General features: G+C 41.9%; 1 protein-coding gene across 4 annotated transcripts in view; it reads right to left on the bottom strand.

The window, feature by feature from the left end:
• LOC124616711 (RCC1-like G exchanging factor-like protein) overlaps positions 1-20,604 on the bottom strand; it is a 155,532-nt gene that overhangs the window by 69,702 nt on the left and 65,226 nt on the right. For all 4 annotated transcript variants that reach the window (XM_047145071.1, XM_047145061.1, XM_047145085.1 and 1 more), the window contains one exon: positions 8,271-8,553. In XM_047145071.1, the coding sequence (XP_047001027.1) occupies positions 8,271-8,553 (283 nt within the window). The remainder of the gene's footprint in view (positions 1-8,270; positions 8,554-20,604) is intronic.

The raw sequence follows: 20,604 nt of genomic DNA, 5'->3' as shown, positions 1-20,604 counted from the left end.
AGCTCAGCTTGCAAAGTCTCAGCGTCAGAAACGATATGTGCCCTGTGTACCAAGGTACGAAGTACCCCTTCACGCTGAGCCGAATGGTGACAACTATTAGCTTGTAAGTACAAGTCGGTGTGAGTACTTTTCCTGTAGACTGCATGTCCCAATGATCCATCATCCTTCCTCCTAACCAACACGTCGAGAAAGGGAAGGCAACCATCCTTTTCCACCTCCATCGTAAAACGAATGTTCGGGTGGATCGAGTTCAGATGTTCTAGGAAGACATTCAAATTCTCCCTACCGTGAGGCCAAACAACAAAGGTATCGTCAACGTATCTATAGAAACAGGCGGGTTTTAAAGGCGCCGACTCCAATGCACGTTCCTTGAAGTCTTCCATAAACAAATTTGCGATCACAGGAGACAACGGACTACCCATCGCAACTCCATCTGTCTGCTCGTAATACTGGTCATTAAATAAAAAGTAAGTGGATGTCAACACATGCCTAAAGAGATTAGTTAAATCAGCACCAAACCTGGCTTCAATTAACCACAACGAATCAGACAGAGGAACACGAGTGAAGAGAGAGACCATATCGTAACTCACTAAAATATCAGAGTCATTCAGCCTCAGTCCCTCCAAACGACGTGGCACTAGTGTTCAGTGTGTGTGTGTTATCTTTCCTGCTTGGGTCCGAGAACCGAGGTATTAAATTTGCATGTACGCCGCCTGTCCGTTGCAGTTTGCCTTGAAAATGGCGGGGTGTTCTCCCGCCGAAATATCGGCGGTCGCTGAAAGTGTTACCTGGCTGAATTCCCGAAAGTTATTTGAAAGTTGTATACGCCAGGAGAAACTCAGGTCTCACAGGTACTATCTTTTTCCAGTATGACCTTTTTCCTGTCTGAAATGGTATGTCAGGAAGCGTATTATTCCTTTTTTTGATAAAAGTATATTGTTTTTAATCTCTCTCCTACATATTGAGATACACCTCAGAGATGATTTTTATGCAGAGAGTGTCACTTCTTATAGCTGTTGACAGATCTAAAATTATATTGCTTATTCCAGATTCATTAAATGCATGAGTAGGTTGTTGGCATAAGCTATTTATTGTTCCAGAGCTGAATCATCTTGCTGTAAGGATATCAGCAATGGTTCCATTTTTAAATCTCAAAAGGGCCTACATACTGATCCCAAGCAGTTTTATAATTAATGCATCAGATAACGGCAGATTCACCTTTGTGTGCTTACGGTAATCTTCCAGAAAATAAAGGAGCACTTGTGGACACTGTACTCCTCAAAAGAGAGAGAACAGTAAAGGCCACCAGAAACTGCCAAAGGTCCCAAAAATATCAGCTACATATTTTTCTTCCACTAATTTACATCATCTATGTGAAATGTCACTTGTTCTTTCTTTACAATATATGATGACATGTGAGCCAGTGCAATGAAATTTTCTAATAATTTGCTCATTACATCTATTAAACAAATTGGACAGTACGATTAATGAAACACGATCCTTTCCTGGTTTCTTCAATAATATTTCCACTCCTGGACATTTTAAAATACTGGAAAATCTGTCTTGCATAAAAAATTCATAGAGAAGCCAATTTTACACAGGTTTTAATTTGAGTGATGATCTCTGTATAATTCGACAGAAATCTTGTCTGGACTGAGGACTTCCACTCCAAAGATAGTGTATAACATCTGCTAATTCCTCCACCAAAATGATGTAAACTCTTAAGCCATTCTCATATTAATCAATTAAGCTCTTTGCTGTGTGAGTTCGCACCTCAGGGTCCACGCAGACGGGGAGAAGCATATATATAACAATAGCTCAACTGTGTCTTCAGAGGTTCAGTTATTGTCCACTCATCCCCAACAGCAGAAAGAACTGTAGGTGATTTCATATTTTCTCTGACAACTTTTTGACAACCCAAATGTTTATATTTAGTTGATCCATTACCCAATCTGACAGCTAGTTAATACCATCCCCAAATTCTTGTTTGAACACACACACACACACACACACACACACACACACACACACACTAGTCCAATTCAGAGACAAAGACATAATCTTCAGCAGTCGAAGTCCACGAGGTCGGCATCCAGAGTGAACTGAACCTCGGGGCTGGTTCTAGCCCCTAAATCGCTGTCTCCAGCCAATCAGGTTTTGGTGTAGTGATACACCCTGCAGGCTGTGGCTTGAGCTCCCCCTGCAGGAAGTAGTGCTTGGAATGTCTGTTTTCATTATCTTGTATGTAAATAGCCGGTGTTTACCATGGTGCTTTTGGTACACCTTGGACATTGACAACCCTGTCTTCTGTGGTGTAATATGGGTTGATATGGGTTGCCGGCCCTCAGGGACTACCTTCCGTCCGGCATAATACCCCTCCCCCCTTTGGAAAAGCTGGTGCGGCACGGGCGATTGTGGATTGGGGGGGAGGGGGGGGGGGGAGGTACCAATAGTCCGGAGCCGCAGGCTGATCTGCAGCTAAGTCCTCCTGAAGGAGGCAGTGGAACCCGGCCACCAGAGAGTAGGGTGCCGCCTTCCGCAACAGGCGGCTGGAACGCCGAAGTAGTGGCAGTTGCGAGGCAATGTTGGGCTGTGCAAGCGGCACGTGGACGTCCACGCTGCCCAACCAAGTCAGCACTGAAGAGGGGCTGGGAGGAGGATTCAGGGGAAGGTCCGGAGCATGCGGGGGCCTTGGGCTAGCAGCCGGCATCTGCTATCTCTGGGAAGATCATCTACCAACCGAGGAGAGGGCATCAACATAGCCTCCCAGGAAGTGGCCAGCGATGGGAGAGAGAGAGGAGCCAGTGTTTGGGGTTACGGCTGCTTGAGGAAACAAGGACGCAGTTGGTTGCAGTGACATGAAACCACCCTGATGTCCAGGCGTACGTCGAACAGTTGTCAACCACGGGGCTGGATAACAACCCCCGGAAGCTATCTGGACTGGGCCCCAAAACCGCGAGCCAACACCTTGAAGCCGGATGAATATCGGGAACTGCCGGGCAGGGCGCGAGATCCACCCTGCGGCAGGAGGAGATGGAGTAGGGTCCGTGGCTGGCGACCATGGAGCAGTTTGGCTGGACTCTTGTCACCCACTGGCGTGGCCCTGTAGGTACTGAGAAATAACGTAAGAGCTTCTTCCGGAGAACAGTCCTCTGTGTACTTCTTCATCTGAGTTTTAAAAGTGTGAACTAAGGCGCTCTGCCTCTCCATTGGATTGGGGATGGAAAGGAAGGGTAAAGACGTGGTGGCTACCATTATCATGTCAGAATTTGGCAAACTCTTAACTGCGAAATGCGGGCCGTTGTCTGATACTAAAGTGATGGGAAGGCCTTCAATGGAAAATATCTTTGACAGGGCCATGATGGTATTCTCTGTGGTGATAGAGGAGCATCGGATAATGAAAGGGAAGTGGGAGCAGGCATCTGTGATGAGTAACCAGTAAGCGCTGAGGAAGGATCCCACAAAATCCACATGGATGCGTTCCCATGGGAGGGAAGCGGCCAGCCAGGATTGGAAGGAGTGACGCGGTGCAGGAAGGGCCTGGGTACACTGCTGACATCCCCGGACCATGCACTCCACATCTGCTATCATGCCTACCCAGAAGACATGGCGACGTGCGAGGGTTTTTGTCCGGGCGATACCCCAGTGACCTTGATGTAAGATGTGGAGTATCCGGGACCACAGGGAAGTTGGCACGATGACTCATGGATTGGCGTCATTTGCCACACGGAGGAGCACCCTATTGACAGCCACCAGTTGATGGCGGATGGAGTAGAAGAATCAGAGGTCAGCCTGAGCACGAAGTGGAGGAAGCTTTGGCCAGGCGCAACAGTTCTAGGAGCAGATCTGCGGTCATTACTGCGGCCACCCTCTCAGCTGTGACTGGGAATGCAGTGAACGCATCCTGTATGTTGTCATTGACCTGAAAAATGAGGAGGTCCAATGAATCAAATGCAGAATCCTGGCTGGAGGGGAGCCGAGACAAGACACCGGTGTTGGCATGCTGGGAGGTGGGCCGGAAATGGATGGTGTACCTAAAACATGAAAGGAATAGGTCCCATCACTGCAGGCAGTGGGAAGTCTTCGTAGGTAACTGGGCTGACAGAGAAAATAAGGTCACGATGGGCTTTTGGTCAGTGATTAAGCGAAGAGACATACCATAAAGGTACAGGAGGAACTTGGTATGGGCAACCACGATGGCTAGGGCCTCCTTCTCAATTTGGAAATATTTGCATTGGGCATCTGTAAGGGATTTAGATATGTACACCACCGGGCGTTCTGATCCATCTGGTAGAAGGTGAGAAAGGACAGGCCCAACACCATAGTCTGAGGTGTCCGTAGCCAAGAGGAGAGGAAGAGAGGGGTTATATGACATGAGACACGCTGCAGAGTGCAACCTCCGCTTTAAGGTTTGGAAAGCCGATTCACAAGTGGGGGACCAATGAAAAGGTACATTCTTTCGGCATAGGTGATGGAGGGGTACAGCAATGTGGGCAGCAGAGGGAATGAACTTTCAATAGAAAGCAATTTTACCCAGGAAAGACCGCAGTTGGTGGACGTCATGTGGATGGCAAAGGGCCGTTACAGCGGTGATGGCGATGTGGGAGGAGGTAGGTGATATGCCACCGCAGAAAATAATGTGACCCAGGTAGGAGATAGCAGATTGAAAAAAGGAGCATTTAGCAAGGTTGCATTTTAGGCCCGCAGTCCGCAGGCACAGGAACAATTGTCGCAGATGACTGAGATGTTCTTCCATGGTACGGTCGGTGACGATGATGTCACTGAGGTGGGTTATACAACCTGGCACATCCCACAGGAGCTGTTCCAAGTAATGCTGAAAGATGGTCGGTGCACTAGCGATGCCATACATGAGGTGGTTCGACCGGAACGGTCCAAACAGTGTGTTGACGACGGCCAAGGGAGTAGAAGGCTCATCGAAAGGTATTTGGAGGTAGGCCTCAGCAAGATCGATCTTCGAAAAAAATTGTCCCCCTGTGAGCTTGGAGAACGGGTCCTCAGGACACAGGAGGGGATAGTCTTCAACTTGTAGCTGAGGGTTAAGCGTAGCCTTGAAGTCACCACAAACTCGCAGACGCCAATCTGGTCTCTTGAGGACGACCAAGGGTGTCGCCCACAAACTGTAACGGATTGGAGTGACGACTCCCTCCATGGTGAGACGGTCCATTTCTTGTTGAAGAGGCTGCTTAAGGGCGTGGGGAACTTGCCAAGCCCGGAAGTACTTCGGGCGGGCAGACAGTTTCAGCTGGAGTGACGCATGAAAATCTTGAGCATAGCCGTCGCCTGGCGAGAAGAGGTCTTGGAATTATGTGCACAAGGTATCGACTGCCAGGAATGGAACCTGGGAAGACACCAGATGAACACTGTCGTCGATGGTGAAGCCAAAGACCTGGAAGGCATCCAACCCGAAGATATCCACCATGGCCACATTGTTGACCACAAGGAAGGTTAACTTCTCAGCGAACCGATTTATACAGGATGGAAGCCATGAACTAACCCAACAGGGCAATTGCTTGCTTATTATAAGTAAGGAGGCGCTTAGGTGTGGGCGCCAGGGGGAGGGGGGGGGGGGGGGGGAATCTTCGCATAAGAGAAATAGATGATCAGTGAGAACACTGCTCTGGTATCCACCTGCATCTGCAGTGGCCAACCATTGACCTGATCGTCAATCATCAGCTTGGAAGATCCCGAAGACTGCATCTGGTTGATATCCATGGGTACAGGCCCCCGATGGTCATTGGCCGGATTAGGAGGGGGTTGCCAAGATCAGCAGACCGAACTGACATGTCCGTTACAGGTACACACTGCACAATACGCCCACCTGTCAGGGCAGTCTTCCCGTGCATGGTTCTTAAGGCATCCAAGGCAGGATGGCAGCAGGAGGGGCAGGTGGCACTCGCAAGGGTGCAGGGGCCTCCGTGCACCGAAGGTCTGCACTGGACCATGGAGTCATCTGAGGGTGTGAATTCCTGGACAGGGCAGCTGCCCTGTCGACACTGTGCAGAACAGGATGGTTGACGCCGGTGACTGGAATGGGCGGTGGCAACATCTTCGACCTTCGTCAGTGATGCAACGGACTCCGAGGTGTCGTGGTTGCGGAGGGCTGCCACTTCTGCGCAGGATTCCAAATGCAAGACTTTGTACTTGAATGCTAGACCAATGATCTGGCCCAGGGTAGGATCATCGAGTCTAAGGGCATCGCGCCGGAAAGCCGCGTCAGGGGCGTCCTGGATGTGGTGGTCACGGACCATCTCATGCGCGTAGGATTCTTTGGAGAATTGTGTGGTGAAGTGACATTTCCAGCTGAGACCTTGCAGTTCCACTGCCCACTGTCGATAGGATTGGACAGCCTTCTTGCGACACTGGCAAAATTTGACACGGGCAGCCAACAGGTGGAACTGTCGTCGGTAGTAAGCTGCAAGAACCTCACAAATCTGGGAGAAAGTCAAAGAATCCGGAGGTCGAGGTTGGAGTTTCGTCAAGAGAATATACACTTTGGACTGGTTCCGGGACAAAAAGCAGTAATGACGAGCAGCCTCTTAGACAACTTGGTTGATTTGAGAGTGCTGTTGGAGCCGCTTCTTGTACATTTCCCAGTCTTCAGCACGCTCGTTGAAAGTGGGAAACGGCAGGGGTGGTGGAACCAGGTGGTTTTGCAAGAGTTCAATAAATAAACATTCCTGTGTATCCTGAGATTTCTTGCAAAACTGTTGAAAACCTTGTAGTAAGTCATGCACACTTTGGACCAGCTGCTGAAGTACAACTTCCGCCATGAGGAAGACACACGCAGGCACCAACTCTTCGCCACTTGTGTAGTGACTGACAATTCGCAATTTTTCAGAAACGCAACTTTTATTTATGTAAGTTTACAAGGTTGATGACTAACAACAACAGAAAGGTAAGAATAACGATGCCAGTAAAAGTCTCCTAATTGAGGCAAACAAAAAGTTCACTTCTAAATTTTCCACAAAGGTTTGTGGTAACACACACACACACACACACACACACACATTAGTAAAAGTCCAATTCAGAGACGAAGACATAATCTTCAGTGATCAAAGTCCACGAGGTCAGCATCTGGAGTGAACTGAACTTTGGGGCTGGTTCTAGCCCCTAAATAGCTGTGTCCAGCCAATCAGGTTTTGGCATAGTGATACTTCCTGCAGGCCGTGGCTCGATCTCCCCCTGCAGGAAGTAGTGCTCAGAATGTCTGTTTCCATTATCTTGTATGTAAATAGCTGGTGTTTATCATGGTGTTTTTGGTACGCCTTGGACATAGACAACTCCATCCTCTGTGGTGTAATATGGGTTGCTGGCCCTCAGAGGCTACCTTGGCTCCGGCATAACACCTTCTACAATTCCTCCAATATTTGGAGTACATGGAGAAAAAGTGGAATGCTCCTGGCAGCTTCACTGTGGGCAACATGAAAAGTAGGTTTCCCCCATTTGACAAAATACTTTACAGATCTACATCAGCTGTTTATTAACAGATTCTTGTGGTTGTAATCTCATCACTGTAGCAAGAACTGTCAGTGATCTGCTTAAATGTGTACTACCAATGCCAGGGTAAATTAATAAGGACTTTAATGTATGCAGAGAAGTCCAACACAGAATGTCATTAGTTAGTTCAACTCACATGTGAGTGAAGGGGAAAGTTCATTATTTGAAACTACAAACACCCAAAGGAAAGTAAGCACACTCTTGTGGAAATGCATTTACAAAATATCGGAAACCAGTTTCCATGCAAGAATATATGACAATCCAGCACCTAACAGTAATACTCTCTCTCCCAGCAATTTCACAATGATTTGTATACCAACAAAGTGTACACAAATACTGAAAATGAGTTTACAAAAAATAGGTTTACAAGTTGCTGTGAATATGCTAATTCATAACCCACATCTGTCTGTCAACAGTTAAAGAGTGGTTAAAGAATGTTATCTACACTAGGGATGATGGTCCTCGTACATGCTCTCTTGAATCAAACAATAATTAAATGAGCAAAAGAGGGAACCACAATGTTCTACAAAACATTACATACAGCATAAATTCATTGACATGCTGTCAACTAGAACTGCAGATAAATGAAAAGAACAAGTGAGCATAATGATAGTAAATTAATTGAAAATGTAATGCAAAATGACCAGACTGTTTGAAAAGCATGATTCAGGATCAAAATAGAACATGGCATGCAGGAAAGACTGGCCACAAAATGGTACATTGATGCATTGTTTCTGACATTATTTATTCACCTGTGATCTTGTCCACAAAAGACCTTTTCAATCACAGCTCCATCAAGGGAAGGAATACAATGGACTGTCTGGCTCCCAGAGTACTTCTCATCTTCAATTATCCTCCTGCCACACTGTCCATAAGCATTATTGCCAAGAGTAAAAGCTCCTTCTCTCTCTGATAATACAATAAGATGTGCACGCCCAGCAGCAACTTTCTTCACTCGACTGTGCACTGGCAACTCCACAGGGGCAGGTGCTAATACAAGCCCCAGGGGATGATCCCTACGTGGTGCATGGTACCCTTGAAACAAATATTGACAACAATGTACAAAAAAAGGATAAAGTTTGTATTGAGTGCACTCTTAAAGTGACAACAGATAGCAAAACACAATTCAGCTTCACACATACACAATAAAATGCTGCTGGGTATACTCTGAAATAACATGAAGATACACACACAAGTGAACAGAAATACCAATAAGCAGAAGGCACATGAAGGAAAAAATCACTAACGAAGACACTTTTAGAGACAGTGAAAATTAATCAGGCAGATTGCACTTCATGACAGTTTTGAACAAACCTTCTTCTCCTCACCTTCCTCTTACTCTTCCATCTGCTCTTCCATAACCTTTTGTTCCTTCTATAACAAAGAGGGAAACGGGCTAAGATTTCAATGTCCCTTTGGAAAAGTACTGTTACAGTGCAACAAAGATGAACAAAATCAAAGATCACACTGTTCAAATTGCTAGCAATGCTTCTCAAACTAGAGTTAAGACTGTGACATACTTCAAGTAGCATGAAAAGACATTTAGTAACCAGTTTCTTGATGCTGAGCACATAAGTGCAATTCAGTCATTTAGTCATACATGGTATGGTCTACATGTGGATGCCTGGAGCTAGATAAGTGAATTACTGCATGCTGGAAAGAAACAAGAGTCTAAAGATCACTTACTTAGTATACTCCATCAAAACACTTGTGCCAAGAGTCAATTGTAGGCTTGCTTGGAGGTTCTTTAGCATATCCTGTGTGAAATTTACACTGAACAGTTGATGTACAGTTCACTTCATGAAATAAAAACATACAGCAAGCATACTTCTCACCAACGAAAGTAGCCATTTTAACTGTGTGCTATACTGGTGCTCCTAGTGAGGAATGGGGTACTGATGCACTATGTGAATCAAACCTGAGACTGGTCGCTATAAAATGACACATCTACCGATTCTGTGAGCTATCTCAATAATTTTTTATATCATTTCACAGTAATAAAGTGCTTTTTGACTAACACTCTGTTTCTTTTTTTTTTTTATGTGAACATTTTTGGTTAGGTTTTACTGTGACTGTTATTGACATTAAAAGAAACAACAAGTTTACTGTTACCAGATGCTGTTTATTTATCTCCACAACACGTTTCAAAGATTTAAACCTCTTAATATGACATTTGTGTGTGTGTGTGTGTGTGTGTGTGTGTGTGTGTGTGTGTGTGTGTGTGTGTGTTTTGTGTTATGATTTTTTGGAGGAATTGTCGCACTGTCTAGTGGAGAAACAAAACACTATTTCAGAACATGGTTTTGGGTTTCTTTTGACAAAAAACTATATGTATATCTAACAGTAAAAATGAAATAAGTAAAACAGAGTACCTACAATGGTCACAGGTTCCTTTCATTGTTGTACACATCACATGTATACTGTCATATTTTTTAAACAAATATGGTGTCTGAAAACTATTAGGTGCAAGGATCGTATAGCAGAAGAGAAAACATTATCACAAAGTACAAAGAATATACACCGTAACAACATTATTACAGAATAAAGTTTTTATAGGATTTTTGAGATGTTTGTTTGAGGTGTCGAATGCATGCGTTGGAATAAATAATTCAGGTGGTATATAAATCCAATTTTGACAAGGTAATATAGCTTAAATTTCATACTCATACGTACAATAATTATGTTGGCTACATTGGTAAAATTATATACAATTAACCATTTTGGTTGGGATTCACAGATTCACAGATAGGCTGGAGGCAGAGGGAGAGGAAGAGAAAGAGAAAAGGAGAGGGGTGAGAGAGGGGGAGGGTGGAAGGAGTGATTGTATGAGAGCAAACTTTACAAAGCAGGGGGTCTTTAGATTATTTGTGTTACATGTAATAACTGCCTAAAGGTTGGGGTAATACATTGATTAATGCTTTAAAATATGCAGATGGATGAACAATTTGCACCAATAGTTGATGTACGTACAGTTTCAAGCTGACGGGGGGTACAAGCTGTTGGTGTGATGAGATATTTCTAAATGAGGTCAATCCCTTGAACATTTGGGGGCCGTCATGGTAAATATTAAGGTGTGTGTGTGTGTGTGTGTGTGTGTGTGTGTGTGTGTGTGTGTGTGTGTGTGTGTGTGTGGGTGGTTGGGTGGGTGGGTGGGTGGGTGGGCGCGTGCGCGCGCGCGTGCGCGTGCGCGAACTGCAAATTTTAATAATGTAGGCAGTTGCTGAAAACAGGGATGATACTATTGTAAATACTGTCATTTTTATCATTTAAGATGGATTCAGGTTGTTTTGTTTGATGTTTGTGTATTTGGAGTGTTTCAAGGATGTCTAGTTGGCAGCACTAAAAAACAAAAAATACCGCACATCAGCAATAGCCACAACTTGCATGAAACAAAATGCCATTTTAACAACACAAGCGTCAGCATCCTACACATCCAACCCAATGGCAAAAAACTAGATTATTATAAATGATGTCCTTACGAGGGGAGGCTTTCAGAGAACATATCAATGCTTAAATGCAACAAAATGAAATGCACAAAGTTTCTGACATAAAACTGTTGTAAAAGTGAAATTTTTATTGTCAGAGGGTGACCAAATAGTCAGTCAAGTAGGTCATTTTAAACTATTAAGACTGAGAGTAGACAGAAGACTTTATCTTGAAAGTATTACATTCAAGGGATGGGTGAACATAGGGTTGTCGTACTGGGATTGGATATTATAATCCCCAAATACTCCAAAAATAAATGAAAAATATACATATTCAAAAACGCAGAGAAAAATCCACTTGACTCCTTCCTGAGAGACAATCTCCACTCCTTCCAAATTAATAATGTAAGTGCAGAACAGATGTGGCTTGAATTCAAAGTAGTAGTATCAGCAGCAGTTGAGAGATTTATACCAAATAAATTAACAAGTGACAGAACTGATCCTCCTTGGCACACAAATTAGGTCAGAACATTGTTGCAGAAACAATGAAAAAAACATGCCAAATTTAAACAGACGCAAAATCTCCAAGTTTCGCGATCTTTCACAGAAGTTCGATATTTAGAGCAGACTTCAATGCGAGATGCTTACAATAGTTTCCACAATGAAACTTTGTCTCGAAACCTGGCAGAAAATCCAAAGAGATCCTGGTCATATGTGAAGTATGCAAATGGTGAGAGACAATCAAGGCCTTCTCTGCATGCAATGGAGATACTATTGAAGACAATGCTGCCAAAGCAGACATAGTAAACACAGATTTCCGAAATGCCTTCACAAAAGAAGACGAAGCAAATATTCCAGAATTCAAATCAAGAACGGCTACCAACATGAGTAACGTAGATGTAGATATCGTCAGAGTAGTGAAGCAATTTAAATCACATAATGAAAGCAAGTCTTCTGGTCCAAACTGTATACAAGTAGGTTCCTTTCAGAGTATACTGATGCAAGAGCTCCATACTTAACAATCATATACAACTGTTCGCTCAACAAAAGATCCAAACCCAAAGACTGGACAGTTGCACAGGGCACAGGTCACATGAATATTCAAGAAAGGTAGTAGGAGTAATCTGCTAAATCACAGGCCCATAACATTAACATCGATATGCAGCAGGATTTTGGAACATATATTGTGTTCGAAAAATTATGAATTACCACAAAGAAATCAGTCTATTGACACACAGTCAACACGGATTTAGGAAACACTGTTCTTGTGAAACACAACTAGCTCTTTACTCACATGAAGTGTTGAGTGATATTGACAAGGGATTTCTAATTGACTCCATATTTCTGGATTTCTGAAAGGCTTTTGACATTGCACCACACAAGCGGCTTCTAGTGAAACTGCGTGCCTATTGAATATTGTCCCAGTTATGTGACTGGATTCTTGATTTCTTGTCAGAGAGGTCACAGTTTGTAGCAATTGATGGCAAGTCATTGTGTAAAACAGAAGTGTTTTCTGGTGTTTTCTAAGGTAGTGTTTTAGGCCCTTTGCTGTCCCTTATCTATACACATGATTTAGGAGACAATCTCAGCAGCTGTCATTTATTGACTAGTAAAGTCACCAGAAGATCAAAACAAATTGCAAAATGATTTAGAAAAGATTTATGTATGATGCAAAAATTGGCAATTGACCATAAATAATGAAAAGTGTCAGGTCATCCACATGAGTGATAAAATGAATCTGTTAAACTTTGGTTAAATTACAATTACAAACAGCTTAAACTGGAAGGAACACACAGAAAATGTTGTGTGGAAGGCTAACCAAAGACTGTGATTTATTGGCAGGACACTTAGGAATGTAACAGTTCTACTAAAGAGACCGCCTAAACTAGAATTGTCTGTCCTCTTTTAGAATACTGCTGTGCGGTGTGGGATCCTTATCACACAGGATTGTGGAGTACATGGAAAAGTTCAAAGAAGGGCAGCATGTTTTGTATTATCGGGAAATAAAGGAGAGTGTGTCACTGAAATGATACAGGATTTGGGATGGACATCATTAAAACAAAAGCGTTTTTCGTTGCGGAGAAATTTTCTCGTGAAATTCCAATCACCAACTTTCTCGTCCGAATGCGAAAATACATTATTGATGCTGACCTACATAGGGAGAAATTATCATCATGATAAAATAAGGGAAATCAGAGCTTGTACAGAAAGATATAGGTGATTCAGAGTATCCATGTAGATGTAGATGTAGATGAAATGGACATGTTAACCTTTTCCAGTACTCATTTTATATGTGAAATACAAATTTAACAAAAATGTAAATATCTTTGTCTACCATACAACCATTCCAACAATGATTAATTAATTATTTGTATATTGAATAGGACTTGTCCTGAAAAAATTATTTCAGATAAGACTGATAATTTACTTTGCTACCTGCCAGGTATTTTGTATTATGGGCCATATGATCAAAGACTTCTGTGTTTCCATAATGTCCTCTTTTATGAGCTGCTGACAGCTTTACTACTGAATAAAGAAGGTCAATTTTTTTTGTTTTAATGTTGTAGCCTACAGTATTAATAGGTGAGGCTATTCTTAGTGTCTGTTTTTGTGCAAGCACCTAAATGTACACTGACAGTCATGGAAAAGGCCTCACCAGACGCTTACATGAGGGTATGCATTCAAAACATTCAGTTTTCATGAAAGTAAAGCCATCTGTCAAGTTAGATGTAGTGGTGGAAAATATAGCAACAGATACAAGCCAACTAAAAAACAATGATCACACCATTATTATTGGTGGCAGAAATGAAATGTATACAAACGAAAACAAGACTGCCCTGTGATGTTTCCAAAGCGTATTGCCAAAACTGTTTAATACAAATGTTGTCAACACAACTGGTCCAGTGGGATATGATCCGCCAATATGGTCGTGTGTAAATGAAAAATGAAACTGTATAATTCTGAGTTAAAAAAATTGTGTGAAAAATTTAACTACATACAATTGGTAGACCTTAGTGAAATGAACCGCAATGATCACACAAGCCATGGTCTACACCTACACAGAATAGGAAAGGCCAAGCTAGTTTCTCAGTTGAGTGAAATGTTCAACAAAACTAGCAAAGAACTGCTCTATATTACAAGCAAGAAGTTTTTTTTAGAATAGGGGGCCATCACACTAGTGTCCAGGGAAGTAGTATTTCCAGCATCCACAGCAAAAGCAGTGCAAACACAGCAACAGATCTTCTGCCAGTAGCATCAGCACCTGGACCCACATTAAGAAGCACCAAGAACAGGAAGCCCTCACAAAAGGACTGAAATTTTTGATACCCATAGGTAGGGAAAAAGACCAGTATAACAAGTAAAGCATAGATTCAAAGAAATTCAATTTAAAAATACTGCTTCAAAATGTTCAATATGCATCCAACAAATCAGAGGAAGCAGAAGTGTTATTAGCTGCTGAAGTGCCCAACATTTTCATAATGGCTGAACATGGTTTAAAGCAGAATAAATGAAAGGTCTTCAATATCATGGGATATAAAAACGTAGCGTATTACTGCAGAACCACACATAAAAGTGGTGGAGTAGCAATATGTGTAGACAGCAAAGTAACGAATTGCACTTCACAGAAAATCACAAACTGTACAGAATTTTGCTTTGAATCAACAGTACAAATAAATTTCCTGGTGGAAAAATGCCTTGTAATAGGAATATACTGACCCCCTAGCTCACGCACTGAAAGATTTTTACTGGAAATTGATGCACTCCTGCATAAAGTAACAAAGCAATACACTTACATAGTAATAGCTGGTGACTTAAATAATAGAATGCTTAAAGTCAGAGGCTGCACAATAAGTTTTCAAGACATTATAAGGACACACAATCTCTAGTTTCATGTAATAAATCCACCAACAAGACATACACAAACATCTAGCACATTAATAGATCATGTTCTATCAAATATACCTACTGACAGACAAATAATTCAGGTTATAAATACTGTTGATTCAGATCGTTTTGAACAAATGACTGTACTGCGAGCTCACAAAAAAACTGAGGAAAATGTAGTGGCTGAATTTAGACAAACACATCTAAGCAGGTTATAAATTTTGCTAAAAAAGAAAAGAAAAGTGGGATGATATGTACAGAGAGGACAGAGTAGAAAAGAGCTGGGAATCTTTCTGTGGTGTATTAAGAAACCACATAGTACAGCTTGTCCTAAAATATGCAGAACTGTTATGGGTAAACCAAACAAAAAATGGTTCATCACAGAAATTAAAAAGGCAAGAGATGAACTGATTGAACTTGTTGAAACATACCAGAAAGGAAAAGGTCAGGTCAGTCATCAGGCTTACAAGTGTAAAAGAAAGCATACACTAGGATGATAAGAAAAGCAGAGGCCAGCCACCAAAAATCTGAAATACAATCTTCCTGTAATGTATCTAAAACAGTCTGGAACTGTATAAATGAAAACAGAAAATAGTCACATGCCTTGAAAGATACAAATAGAGTGTTGACAAGGGAAGGAAAAGAAGTGAATGATGCACAACAAGTGTGCAATATTTTCAACCAGCACTATTTAGATATAGTGGAGAAACTTCTACAACAAAACATATTAGTGCCAAAAAGGATAGAAAGTCCCAAAAAAGTGGCTGAGAGTTTATACCTCCTCCCTAGAGATGAATTGGAAGTTCTTAAGAAAATTGGGGCACTAAAAAATAAAAATACAAAAGGTCTGGATGGTATCTCAGCAAAAATGGTCAAACACTGTGCCAGCTTGCTAAGCCTCTAGCATTCCTTGTAAATTTAGAAATGAAACAATGATATTTCCGAAATGCTTAAAAATAAGTAAAGTTGTGCCAGTATTCAAAGGAGGGGATAAAGGAGACCCCAAAAACTACAGGCCCATAACGATTATGCCTGTTCTGTCTAAAACAGTAGAAACAGTGATTAAAGATAGGTTTATAAACTTCATAGAGAAGCATAACATCTCGAATGAGGTACAACATGGATTTAGAGAGGGAAGATCCACCAAGACTGCAGTGACAAACTTCACAACACACATCAGTGAGGCATTGAATCATCAAAAGAAAGTATCAAATGTAAATTTAGACCTTTCAAAAGCTTTTCACTGTGCCTGCCATAAAACTTTTCTACAGAAACTGGACTGCGATGGCATAAGAGGGAAAGCTGCTGATATTATAAAAACCTTTGTTGAAAACAGACAACAGCGTGTTGAAATAAAACATAAATCTTGAAATACAGAGAGAAATGTCTACTCTGATTTTCTGCAGGTAAAATATGAAGTAGCTCAGGGTTCAGTACTAGGACCTCTGCTTTTTATCTTATATATAAATGATATGTCCACTGCTGTAAATGAAAAAGTGATCACTGCTGTAAATGAAAAAGTGATCATGTATGCCCATGACACAACTTTACTAGCATTTAGTGACTCAGTAAAGGAGGTGGAAAAAAGAGCCAGTGAGAACTTGCAAATGGCAGAACAGTATTTTACAGAAAATAACTTATTGATCAACAGGAAAAAAAACTGTGTGTACAAATTTCGAAACAAGCAGAACCATCAGAGCAGAGTAACTTACTCTGTGTATTGGGGATGTACTGGGCTGTAACAGGTTTCTGGGTATAGACGTGGACAAATTTCTGACATGAGAAAACCACAATGATAGAATCTGTTCCAAAATAACACAAATATATTTTTTATGAAAAAATGTGGTTACAGTGGACACAGAAAATTTGCTTGAAATTTACTAAAGGCAGAACAGTATTTTACAGAAAATAACTTATTGATCAACAGGAAAAAAACTGTGTGTACAAATTTCGAAACAAGCAGAACCATCAGAACAGAGTAACTTACTCTGTGTATTGGGGATGTACTGGGCTGTAACAGGTTTCTGGGTATAGACGTGGACAAATTTCTGACACGAGAAAACCACAATGATAGAATCTGTTCCAAAATAACACAAACATATTTTTTATGAAAAAATTTGGTTACAGTGGACACAGAAAATTTGCTTGAAATTTACTAAAGACTTATTTTTCCCAATATGGGACAGTGCAGCAGATGCACTTGTAGAAAGACTCCTAAGACTTCAAAAGAAAGCCAGTAGATGTATAGATATCCTAACATCTTAGGAATCCTGCAAAAACAAATTCAAGGAATTTAAAATATTAACTGTAGCAAGTTTATACATACATGAGACAATACTTCTTCTAATGGTAAATTGTACAGCATCTTTTACAGACTTTCATGACCACAACACAAGAACCAGAGAAAATTACCACATCTGCGGCAAAAGATTGAAAATGACAGACATGGACCCTACAATTGCAGGAAGCTTATTTTATAACAGTATACCATCTAGCCTCAAGAGAATAAAGGAACTGAACACCTTCAAAAGAAACCTCAAGGAACACCACATCTCTGGATGCTGGTATAAGGTGAAACTTGTTGGCAATACCATAGGACAAATGTAAGATGGAATGTCAAATTTTCCTGAAAGAAGGCTGCTGAAAATAGTAGTGTTTAAAATACAGAAGAAAACATACAGACTAAGATGTAGTGTCTAGGGGTAACCTTAGATGAGAAACTAACACGGACCTTTCACATTAAGGGTATCTGATCCAATGCGAAAGGTACTCTAGTGAGTACCAGAAGGGCTTGTGGTGAAAACTGGGGCCCAAGCCCCAGAGGTATGCACTGGATATACACCACAGTGGTTAGACCTAGGATATCCTACGGAGCCATAGTGTGGTGGAAGAAGGCAGAACAGCGGGTTGCAGCTAAGGAGCTTGCTAAGGTTCAGAGACTGGCCTGCTTAGCCATAGTAGGCGGAATTAGCAGCAAACCAACTTCTGGGACAGAACCCATGCTGTATATGCCTCCACTACACCTTTGGGTCAAGATGGGGGCAGCTCCTAGGGCATACAGACTTAAAACTGATAAAAACTGGATCTCACAGGGAAATCCAGAATCACACAATAAGGTTGTGAGTGAGGTAAATATAGGAATGGCTGGGGAAATGCCAGCCAACTATATAATAACTCCCAATTGCTTCAACAAGCCTTACAGTAAAATAATTGGAAGCAGGGAGCAGTGGGAAAAAACAGTTCAGCACCATATGGGGGACACTGTTTGGTCCACCAATGGGTCAAAATCAGACCAAGGCATTGGGGCAGGGGTGTACGGGGTTCAGCCAAGACTGGAAGGCATCATCTCTCTAGGCTGAAATTACTGCAATCAGGGCATGTGTAGAGGAGAATATGCATAGGTGCTACAAGGACTGTAGCATCTACGAGGAGTGCTTGAAAAGTCCGTGCAAAAATAAAAACTACTTACGTGTTTGGGGTAAACCTTTTTTATTTTTCGACATAATCTCCTTTTACACTTATACACTTCATCCAACGCTGTTCTAATTTGTTGATCCCTTCCGAATAATAGGAATTGTCCAAGTCTGCAAAATAGCTATTAGTTGCTGCAATCACCTCCTTGTCTGAATAAAATCTTCATCCCACCAGCCATTTCTTCAAACTGGGGAACTAATAGTAGTCCAAGGGAGCCAAGTCTGGAGAACAGGGGGGATGTGAAATGAGTTTGAATCCTATTTCCATTAATTTTGCGACCAGAACTGCTGAGGTGTGTGCTGGAGCATTGTCATGATGGAAAAGGACTTTTTTGCGGTCCAATCGCCGGCGTTTTGCTTGCAGCTTGGTTTTCAAACAGTCCAATAATGATGAATATTATGCACCTGTAATAGTTTTACCCTTTTCCAGATAGTTGATGAGGATTATTCCTTGCGAATCCCAAAAGACAGTGGCCATAACCTTTCCAGCCAAAGGAATGGTCTTTGCCCTTTTTGGTGCAGATTCTTCCTTGGTAACCCATTGTTTAGATTGTTCTTTGGTCTCAGGAGTATAGTAATGTATCCATGTTTCATCAACAGTAACGGAATGATGCTTAAAGTCCTGCGGATTCTCCATGAACAGCTGCAAACCATCCTTGCAACACTTCCCACGATTCAATTTTTGGTCAAGTGTGAGCAACAGCGGAACTCATCTTGTGGATAGCTTTCTCATGTCCAAATAATCATGCAAAATATTATGTACCCATTCATTCGAGATGCCCACAGCACTAGCAATCTCACGCACCGTAACTCTTCTGTCATCCATCACCATATCAAGGATTTTATCAACGCTTTCTGGAGTCATAACCTCCACAGGGCGTCTAGAACGTTCAGCATCACTTGTGCCCATATAGCCACTCCGAAAATTTTCAAACCACTTATAAACTGTTCTAATTGAAGGTGCAGAGTCACCATAATGTTTATCAAGCTTCTCTTTAGTCTCCTGAGGTGTTTTGCCTTTCATAAAGTAATGTTTAATCACCACATGAAATTCTTTTTCGTCTATTTTTTGACAATCGCTCGACTTCCTTGATTCACACAAATACCAATCACAAATAGACCAGTATGCCTGAAACTTGGTGTGCATTCTTTCCAAAGATGATACTAACCAAACATGACCTTGATACGTGCCGGTGGTGCCATTTCTCAGACTCTGTACGGACTTTTCAAACGCCCCTCGTACATCTATTCAGACAGCCAGGCAGCTCTGAAATCACTGGCAGCTCCTGCAGTGAGATCTAAGATCGTTAGAGAATGCCACAGGGCTCTGGTGGAGCTAGGCAGAAGCAATAAGGTAAACCTAGTGTGGGTCCTTGGCCACTCAGCCAATGAACAAGCCAACAGATTGGCCAAGATGGGGGCAATGACTCCATTTATTGGACCAGAACCTGTCCTGATTATCACCAAGGCTGTGATCAAACTAGAACTACAGAACTGACTTAGGAAACAGCACACAGAATATTGGACCAAGGTCCATATACAAAAACATGGCAAGCCATGTTTTAAAAGAAGTTCTGTAATCCTGGGATTGAACAGGAAAGAGATTAAACTCATAACTCGACTGATGACTGGCCATGGGAATTTCAAAAAAACACCTACACACAATGGGTATATTGGAAGAAGACCCTAAATGTAGGATCTGTGATGAGGGTGAAGAAACTGCATCACACCTAATCTTCGAATGCATGGCACTGTAGAGCAAAAGATACAGAATTTTCGGGACAACTAGACCTGTAGAAATTTAGTCTAACAAAAAAGTGGTAAACGGATTCCTTGCACTATTTAAGGGCATTGGCTGGCTTTACTAGATATACAGGGAGAGATACCGCACAATAAACTCGGTTTCGGTGTGAGCAGTGGTGGGTTAGACCAAAGCTGTTGTAGCTTCCCCGTCAAAATCAAATCAATTCAAATCAAATCAAGATGTAGAGCTTCAACAATGTATAAATGTCCTAATACTTCTACGCAGTGCGTTTAACATAGATGAACTAAAAAAATTAGTTTTCAGTTATTCTAAATGCATTATTTATTAATATTAGCAATACGAAAAAAAAGCAATTAGATTGTAGACTTTCCCTGTGTGTGCTAGACTGTTGCATAAATCAATGCAGGCTATCAAACACTGAGGAGCCAAAGAAACTGGTACACCTGCCTAATATCATGTAGGGTTCCCGTGAACATGCAGAAGTGCTGCAACACGACATGGCATGAACTTGACTAATGTCTGAACTAGTGCTGGAGGG

Source organism: Schistocerca americana, chromosome 1, assembly GCF_021461395.2.
Source record: "Schistocerca americana isolate TAMUIC-IGC-003095 chromosome 1, iqSchAmer2.1, whole genome shotgun sequence".
NCBI lineage: Eukaryota > Metazoa > Arthropoda > Insecta > Orthoptera > Acrididae > Schistocerca > Schistocerca americana.
The sequence above is the reverse complement of the archived record's forward strand: the minus strand, read 5'-3'. Positions and strand labels throughout refer to the sequence as shown.